At 46.7% G+C, this 9,815-nt stretch overlaps 1 protein-coding gene across 1 annotated transcript in view; it reads left to right on the top strand.

Annotated features, from left to right (window-relative positions):
- Window positions 1–7,826: 7,826 nt before the first annotated feature.
- Window positions 7,827–9,815, top strand: part of SP1 (Sp1 transcription factor) — a 107,839-nt gene continuing 105,850 nt past the window's right edge. The window contains 1 exon segment of the mRNA XM_075333913.1: window positions 7,827–7,901. Within this exon segment, the coding sequence (XP_075190028.1) occupies window positions 7,827–7,901 (75 nt within the window).

Here is a 9,815-nt window from a genome sequence, read left to right as displayed (position 1 = left end):
TGCTCACCGCTCCCTGCTCTGGCTTCTTGCACCCGGGCCTCGCGCATGCGCATTAGGGCGCGCGCGCGGTCATTGACCCTCTCTTAAAGGGCCAGTGTCCTCCAACAGGATATTGGTGAATCAGGTACAGTGTATATAGGGGAATCCTTTCCAAGTGGGCGGGGCCTGTTCTTCGTGTTTGCTAAGCTAGGAGTCAGGTCTCCTTGTGTCTTGCGGTATACTTACCTCTCTCTCTTCTAGAGCCGCTCCTGCCTCGCCATCCGGTACTGACGATTCCCGAACCCCGAACGGTGACTGTCCGCCATCCCGTCAGTCCATACCATCTCTGATCCCTGTGGTGACCCGTCTTCTCGCTCCATCGGTTCCGGACTCTGCCTGACAACATCTCGGCCTCCGAACCTGAGCTCCGTCACCCGGACTACCTTCGGTGACTCCGTGGTCCCAGGGACTTCTACACTCCACTTCCTTGAACGGACTCTCCTGCTACCTGTAGTGCTCCGGCTACCGGACCCCTTGCCTTCAGTGAGGTGTTCGGCCCAGTGGATCCACCTCCTGGGTCTGCCCGTCCATCCGGCCCTTACAGTATGTATGCATGTATGCAGCAGCTACAGAGTTATGTGTCTGTATGTATGCATGTATGCAGCAGCAACTGAGTTGTCTGTATGCATGCATGTATGCAGCAGCTACTTACTTGTGTGTGTCTGTCTGTATGTATGCATGCATGCAGCAGCTACAGAGTTGTGTGTCTGTATGTATGCATGTATGCAGCAGCTACAGAGTTGTGTCTGTATGCATGCATGTATGCAGCAGCTACATAGTTGTGTGTGTCTGTATGTATGCAGCAGCTACAGAGTTGTGTGTATTGTGATGTATCAACTGGCTGTATTACAAAGGGCCGGTATGTTTTGCAGAAGCATGGGTGCTCTGCAATGTGAAGTTGGCTGGGACCTGTGGTTCCACAGGATTGCATTACATGCAGAGCCATGGAAGGGTGTGTGATGCTGATTACACACTCCTTACCACCTGTGGGTGTGGCTCCAGGGGTTAAAGCAATCCTGTCTCTGAACCTAGGTGGAGTGTGTGTCTAGGGCAGTCTAGATAGAGACTAGCTCCAGACGTCCAGTGTGTGGACTGGAAACAAGTGAGAGCAGAGCCGGGAGCTCTGGGTGTATCAGCCTGTGTGGAGGCTGATCACAAGGCTCTGATATTGAGTCTGAGGTGAGTGCAGCCAAGCCAGGCCAGGGCTGTAGGGCCGAATCTCTCCAGGAGGAGAGACAGACAGGGGTCTGCAGAGGGCCCTGGGTGCTGGAAGGAACCTTGGCTAGAGTTGTACGCTGGCAGGAGCCAGAGAGTGGGGAAGTTGCTAAAACTTCCATTATGGACTTATTGTTTATGTTTGAGGGCAGTTTATGCTGAGTGTTTTTAAATAAACTGCCGAACTTTCTATAAAGAGACTGTGTACGTGTGTTGCTGAAGCTACCTCACACCGCTGCAAGCGAGTGGAACCCCCCACGTTGCAGGGCGCAACGTTACAGTATGTATGCATGTATGCAGCAGCTGCAGAGTTGTGTGTGCCTGTATGTATGTATATATATGTATGCAGCAGCTGCAGAGTTGTGTGTGTCTGCATGTATAACTTAGCACCAGTGAGGATAGATTACTAAAACTTAGCTTTTATTAGAGCTATTTAAAATTCATTTTGAACAAACACTTATAAAATACACTTAGGATCACCCTGCAGGTAACCAAGGTGCATGTTACCATGCTGCAATGAACAACCCTTGGAAAACACCGATAGGGGGAAAACAATTATGTGTAATGCTGGTATCAATTACTGTCATACATACCGCATTATGAGGATTTTTTGCACAGAAGTTCCGTTAGCTTAAAGCTAAATTTAGGAAACTATCTCCTCATAAGCAGTAAGGTATATACTATCCCCTAATACAGGGATCGCTTACACATACTAAGATATAAAATTAAGAACGATCTCACCCATTTGGAGGATCTTCAAACGTTTGGTACGGCAGTCCGTCTTTAGGAAGGGTCACAAAGGGGCCTGTGGTCCAGGCTGGGTATGTCTTGCCCTAAACCCCCTTGTCTCCCGTCCTTACAAGGACGGTCCACATCTGAACCTATATCCTTGAAAATGGTAGTCCCACATGCCTCCCGCCTCCCGACGCGTTTCGTCACTTTCTGTGACTCCTCAGGGGTCCAAGCATGAAAGATCATGTAGTGGGTCAAAGAAAGGTGTGTGACCTGCAAAGTCCAAACACCAAATGCTGCCAACCGTCAACCCCCTCATTAGTCATCTATAAATGTATAGTTAGGGGCCCGCACAGCCAATCCCAGCAACTCCTAAACAGGTGCAACCCATGAGTAATGTAATAACTCACCATCTGGTTAATAGTTATCGCCATGACAGCGGCTTTCCACGTGTCCCGGGCATTGGCATGTATTCCAAAAACCATTACGCCCCGGCGTGTACCGCACTTCCGGATAGCGATCACGAGAGGGAGGCTTGATCCGCCTCACGTGGTGCACTAAGCACCACGTGGTCGGACACGTGATCCATTACGTCACCATGTCCTTCGATGCGGACCTCCGATGTCGGGCACGCCCATAGAGAGGCCAGTTCCGTGTCACGTGGTGCATTCCGCACCACGTGATCGGACATGTGATCCAGCACGTCACCATGTCCCCCAGAGCGGACCTCCGGTATCAGGCACGCCCACAGAGAGGCCAGCTCTGCATCACGTGGTGCATTCCGCACCACGTGATCGGACATGTGACCCAGCACGTCACAATGTCCCTCAATGTGGTCCTCTGACACCGGGCACGCCCATAGGGCATACAATTAGAAATAACGCACAAAGTATCTAATCTCTCTGAATAGTTCATTGGGTTCTAATGTCGTAGTTATACTAAAATATATAGATGTAATTATGTAATTTCGTAGCAGGGAAAACCTCCACGTCTGGAGGAGATGTCACATAATGCTCACATCACCAAGTGATCTGTCCTATCATCATATTAACAAAAAGGGGGGGGGGGGGAGGGGGATGCAGGCCACAGGACTTCCCCCTGACCCTCACACAGAGGAGCCAAAAAAATTTATATATAAAATATACATGGATCGTAATGTATTGCATTGTGCAAAGAAGATGCCATGTGTCAGCCAACAGTGGAAGGGGACACATCCCATAGGCAACTATACTGCACATGTGACCAATAAACATTACCTCTCAGTAGGGGGACTGCTCCAGGTTCAAGCACACATTCATGTGTTCCAGTGACTCAAGATAATAAAGGACATGCAGCCTAAAATAATCCCTGCTATATTTCACATACAACACTATATAATGTCTGGACGTTAGAATGTCGCTTAGACTTACTATGAAGCAATATATATGAGTAGCAACAATTTTTTGGGGGATAACTTAGTGGTTATTTCTTATCACTCATTCCCCAAAATAAGGGGGGGGGGGGGGAGGATTGCACATAACCCATGAGTGTAGTAGTAGTAGTAGTAGTAGTAGTAGTACTATAACCAAAAAATATACCCCCACCTATAGCTTGATATTCAAGGATCTAACCAGATTGTATAAGGATCAAGTTATATCTTGGTGGGAGGTACAAACCTTAGAAAATTATCTGAAGGAAAATATAGTACCTAGAGGTCTTAGAATAACTCTGAATCCAGGGAATAGATCTAAAAGCCCAGAATTCATCAAAAAGTGGGAGAGAGAGGCCACGGAGAGTGCTCATAGGTTTATGAGACTTCTCCTGGAGGAGGAGAAAAATACTCTCTCACATCTTAATGAAAGCCTCAGAGAACTGATAGATTCAGCTAAAAAATTCTCTGGAGAGGTTGACTTCTCTAAAAAAGAATTGACTCTTCAAAACGACATCGAGAGATTTCAACATAATGTGAAAGAAAGGAAACATAAACAGTTTATCCGCGATCTACAAGACTTTAGGGAAAACAGAGCGTACGTCTTCCTGAATAACAAAACCCTACAAACTGAGACCCCCATAGACCCCTCCTCCTCTGACACAGAGGCTTCTGAAAGTGAGACCAGGGGGGGAAGAGGGGGACAAGGACGAAAGGGAAAGGGCTCCTATACCAATAGGGGCAGAGGGAACCAGTTTATACAGGGGCCTCATTTTTTAGATCGCGAGTACTCACTGAGGAGCCGAACGGAGGGGAGGGGCCAGTTCCCGAAATAGGCATGCAGGTCCTTAACCTGTCCTCACGACCCCTCAGTGAGTTGGAAGAGTCAATTCTTAAAAAAGGTCTCTCCTTTGTCCCCACTTCGGACTTTGATCTATTTGAAAGTGTTAAAGACCTCAACCTCTTTGCGCGGAAGCTGAAATGGAGGAAGCATTTTTGTAGGCAGGATAATAAAACCTGTGAGGAGTTGGGAATCCCCCCCGACATGTTGCCCGATGTAAGATTGCTCGATTCATTGACCGAGATAAACCCGAATGATAGGGGTGAAGGCCCCTTTACCAGCCTTAGGGGCAAAAGCACAAAGATGCCGCCCCCGCAGGGCGACATCTCTGCTGTGGATGTCTTTGTTAACCTGGTAACGGAGGACCTGAGAAAATTGAGGCAACAGAATCTATTTACGGCTTTCAATTGTACCAGGGAGGAGATGCTGGCTCTGCGTGGTTTGGAGCAGGACCACCACATTGTCATTAAGCCCTCAGATAAAGGTGGCAATGTGGTGGTCCTTGACTCTGAGAAATATCGTAGTATGTGCATGAACCTTCTCGGAGACAGAGAAGCATATGATATTCTGAAGGAAAATCCTACTAAGCCTTTTCTATCTGAATTAAAAAACTTGTTGGATGAGGCTTTAGCCTTCAAGTCTATTGATAAGAAAGAACATGAATTCCTGCTGCCCCAAAACCCGGTAGTCGCTACCTTTTATGGATTACCAAAAGTACATAAAGGGTTGGATCCATTAAAGGGTAGGCCTATCGTGTCAGGAATTAACAGTATTTGCCAAAATCTGGGACAATACCTAGATATTATTCTGCGTCCATTCGTCGTATCCCTACAGTCGTATACGAGGGACTCTATGGACTTCCTCAGGAAGATCGAGGGGATATGTATAGACGGTGACTGCATTTTGGCGAGCATAGACGTGGAGGCCTTGTATTCCTCTATACCACATGACAAGGGCTTACAGGCGGTGGAATATTTTCTGTCCACTAGAGGTTGCCAGTTTGCTCAACACAATGCCTTCATATTGAAAGCACTTAACTTCTGCCTTACCAGAAATTACTTCGTCTTTGATGGCCGTTTCTACCACCAGCGCAGGGGCACCGCGATGGGGAGCCCCTGTGCCCCCTCGTATGCCAACTTGCTCCTGGGCTGGTGGGAGGAGACGATGGTGTTCACCGGCGAGGACGAAGTAAGTGACATAAACAGAATTGAATTCTGGACACGGTATATCGATGACGTGTTTTTGGTCTGGCGTGGCACGGAGAGTGCTCTTGGGGACTTTGTGGGGAGTTTGAATGGTAACCCTATTGGACTACATTTCACCTATGAGGTTAATCACACCAGCCTGCCCTTTTTGGACGTCCTGGTCACTAAAATGGAGGGGGGCACCCTCAGAACGAGCACATATAGAAAACCGACATCTACGAATTCCATTCTAAGATGGGAAAGCAATCACCCTGCTCCCCTCAAGAGGGGAATACCAAAAGGGTAATACCTTAGAATGCGTAGAAACTGCTCGGATGAGGGTGCCTTTAAACACCAGGCTAATGACCTCAAAAGGAGGTTCCTGGCAAGAGGCTACCCTGACAAGGTCTTAAAAAAGGCATATAATGATACTAAAAAAAAATGAACAGAGCAGATCTCCTGGTTCCAGCCCCAGAAAAGATTGATGAGGGTTTAACTAGATTCATTACGACCTTCTCTAATGGATCAAACCAAGTAAGGAACATCCTGGACAGACATTGGTCCATCCTTCGGATGGACAAAGATCTCGAGGATAAGATTGGCGCATATCCACATGTCACGTATAAAAAAGGAAGGTCTATCCAGGATAGACTCGTCCATAGCCATTTTCAAACACCCCAGCAGGAAACATGGCTAAAATCGAATGTAAAAGGGTGTTACAGATGTGGAGGATGTGTAGCCTGTCCATTTATTAAACCCTCAAAGAAATTTGAATCTAATGTCACCCATGAACAATTCGACATACGTCACCTTATCAACTGTCGTTCCCGAGGTATTATATATAAAGCCACCTGTGAATGCGGAGTAGAATATGTCGGGAAAACAATCAGAGAGTTCAGACGACGAATTGGGGACCATTTGGGTGACATAGAACACAAGAGAGAGACCCCTCTGGCGCGCCATGTGAATAACACACATGGAGGAAGGAAAACTGTGATCTCCTTCATTGGCATTGACAAAGTCGAACCACCAATCAGGGGTGGCAACTGGGATCGCCTGATCCTACAGCGCGAAACGAGGTGGATCTTCAAGTTGGATACGGTGTCACCCAGGGGCCTAAATGAACAACTACAATATGGCTGCTATATTTAACCTGACTCCCCATATCCTGAATACGATGTATACCTCTCTATGAAACTTCTCTTGCTACTATCCATAAACCTGTGCCAGTATCTAGCCTGCCTAAATATTACTGGACATAATCGGGGCATGCTTTTGGCCCCCCATATTATATATGTGTGACAGAAGATAACAATCTATTCTGCCACGCTGTCTTTCTGTTAAAATACACCAACTCCTACTACACTCATGGGTTATGTGCAATCCTCCCCCCCCCCCCCCCCTTATTTTGGGGAATGAGTGATAAGAAATAACCACTAAGTTATCCCCCAAAAAATTGTTGCTACTCATATATATTGCTTCATAGTAAGTCTAAGCGACATTCTAACGTCCAGACATTATATAGTGTTGTATGTGAAATATAGCAGGGATTATTTTAGGCTGCATGTCCTTTATTATCTTGAGTCACTGGAACACATGAATGTGTGCTTGAACCTGGAGCAGTCCCCCTACTGAGAGGTAATGTTTATTGGTCACATGTGCAGTATAGTTGCCTATGGGATGTGTCCCCTTCCACTGTTGGCTGACACATGGCATCTTCTTTGCACAATGCAATACATTACGATCCATGTATATTTTATATATAAATTTTTTTGGCTCCTCTGTGTGAGGGTCAGGGGGAAGTCCTGTGGCCTGCATCCCCCTCCCCCCCCCCCTTTTTGTTAATATGATGATAGGACAGATCACTTGGTGATGTGAGCATTATGTGACATCTCCTCCAGACGTGGAGGTTTTCCCTGCTACGAAATTACATAATTACATCTATATATTTTAGTATAACTACGACATTAGAACCCAATGAACTATTCAGAGAGATTAGATACTTTGTGCGTTATTTCTAATTGTATGCCCTATGGGCGTGCCCGGTGTCAGAGGACCACATTGAGGGACATTGTGACGTGCTGGGTCACATGTCCGATCACGTGGTGCGGAATGCACCACGTGATGCAGAGCTGGCCTCTCTGTGGGCGTGCCTGATACCGGAGGTCCGCTCTGGGGGACATGGTGACGTGCTGGATCACATGTCCGATCACGTGGTGCGGAATGCACCACGTGACACGGAACTGGCCTCTCTATGGGCGTGCCCGACATCGGAGGTCCGCATCGAAGGACATGGTGACGTAATGGATCACGTGTCCGACCACGTGGTGCTTAGTGCACCACGTGAAGCGGATCAAGCCTCCCTCTCGTGATCGCTATCCGGAAGTGCGGTACACGCCGGGGCGTAATGGTTTTTGGAATACATGCCAATGCCCGGGACACGTGGAAAGCCGCTGTCATGGCGATAACTATTAACCAGATGGTGAGTTATTACATTACTCATGGGTTGCACCTGTTTAGGAGTTGCTGGGATTGGCTGTGCGGGCCCCTAACTATACATTTATAGATGACTAATGAGGGGGTTGACGGTTGGCAGCATTTGGTGTTTGGACTTTGCAGGTCACACACCTTTCTTTGACCCACTACATGATCTTTCATGCTTGGACCCCTGAGGAGTCACAGAAAGTGACGAAACGCGTCGGGAGGCGGGAGGCATGTGGGACTACCATTTTCAAGGATATAGGTTCAGATGTGGACCGTCCTTGTAAGGACGGGAGACAAGGGGGTTTAGGGCAAGACATACCCAGCCTGGACCACAGGCCCCTTTGTGACCCTTCCTAAAGACGGACTGCCGTACCAAACGTTTGAAGATCCTCCAAATGGGTGAGATCGTTCTTAATTTTATATCTTAGTATGTGTAAGCGATCCCTGTATTAGGGGATAGTATATACCTTACTGCTTATGAGGAGATAGTTTCCTAAATTTAGCTTTAAGCTAACAGAACTTCTGTGCAAAAAATCCTCATAATGCGGTATGTATGACAGTAATTGATACCAGCATTACACATAATTGTTTTCCCCCTATCGGTGTTTTCCAAGGGTTGTTCATTGCAGCATGGTAACATGCACCTTGGTTACCTGCAGGGTGATCCTAAGTGTATTTTATAAGTGTTTGTTCAAAATGAATTTTAAATAGCTCTAATAAAAGCTAAGTTTTAGTAATCTATCCTCACTGGTGCTAAGTTATCCTATTGTATGTGAGTTGTGTCCTCTAGAAACACCTATTGGTGTTTTCTTGCTTTATTCGTGTCTGCATGTATGCTGCAGAGTTTTGTGTCTGTCTGTATGCAGTAGAGCTGTGTGTCTGTATAAATGCAGTAGAGCTGTGTGTGTCTGTATGTATGCTGCAGAGTTGTGTGTCTGTCTGTATGCAGTTGTGTGTCTGTATGCAGCAGAGTTGTGTGTCTGTATGTATGCTGCAGAGTTGTCTGTATGTATGCAGTAGAGCTGTGTGTGTCTGTATAAATGCAGTAGAGCTGTGTGTGTCTGTATGTATGCAGCAGAGTTGTGTGTGTCTGTATGTATTCATGTATGCAGCAGCTACAGAGTTGTGTGTGTCCGTATGTATGCAGCAGCTGCAGAGTTGTGTGTGTCTGTCTGTATGCAGCAGAATTGTGTGTGTCTGTCTGTATGTATGCTGCAGAGTTGTGTGTCTGTATGCAGCAGAGCTGTGTGTGTGTGTCTGTATGTATGCAGCAGAGTTGTGTGTGTCTGTCTGTATGTATGCTGCAGAGTTGTGTGTCTGTCTGTATGCAGCAGAGCTGTGTGTGTGTCTGTATGTATGCAGCAGAGTTTTGTGTGTCTGTATGCAGCAGAGCTGTGTGTGTCTGTATGTATGCAGCAGAGCTGTGTGTGTCTGTATGTATGCAGCAGAGATGTGTGTGTGTATAATAGGCCTACATGTGTGTAAAAAGGTGAAAGTCTAGGACTAATAGCAGCAGTCAACAATTAGATCTTTGATTGTAGTTCCATGAAAAATAAATATTTTTATGGTTTTCCAAATTTTTTAAAATTTCTGGATTATCAACGGCCAACGGAGGGGGGCGGCAAATTTGACGACCGCCCCGGGCGGCAAAAGCAGTAGCTACGCCACTGACCGACTCCAACTCCTAAAATATATAATAAATTGGGGACAGTAGTGCAATGCAGAATGTGCTGAATATTTTTACATAGGAATTTGGGAAAGTTATGAAATGTCCTATAAATGGCTGTTCTATTCCTGATCTAAGGGCGGCTTTGCACGTTGCGACATTGCACGTGCGATGTCGGTGGGGTCAAATCGAAAGTGATGCACATCCGGCGTCGCAGTCGATATCGCAACGTGCAAATCCTTTTTG

Source organism: Anomaloglossus baeobatrachus, chromosome 2 (assembly GCF_048569485.1).
Source record: "Anomaloglossus baeobatrachus isolate aAnoBae1 chromosome 2, aAnoBae1.hap1, whole genome shotgun sequence".
Classification (NCBI taxonomy): Eukaryota; Metazoa; Chordata; class Amphibia; order Anura; family Aromobatidae; genus Anomaloglossus; species Anomaloglossus baeobatrachus.
This window is presented reverse-complemented; position numbering and strand designations above follow the sequence as displayed.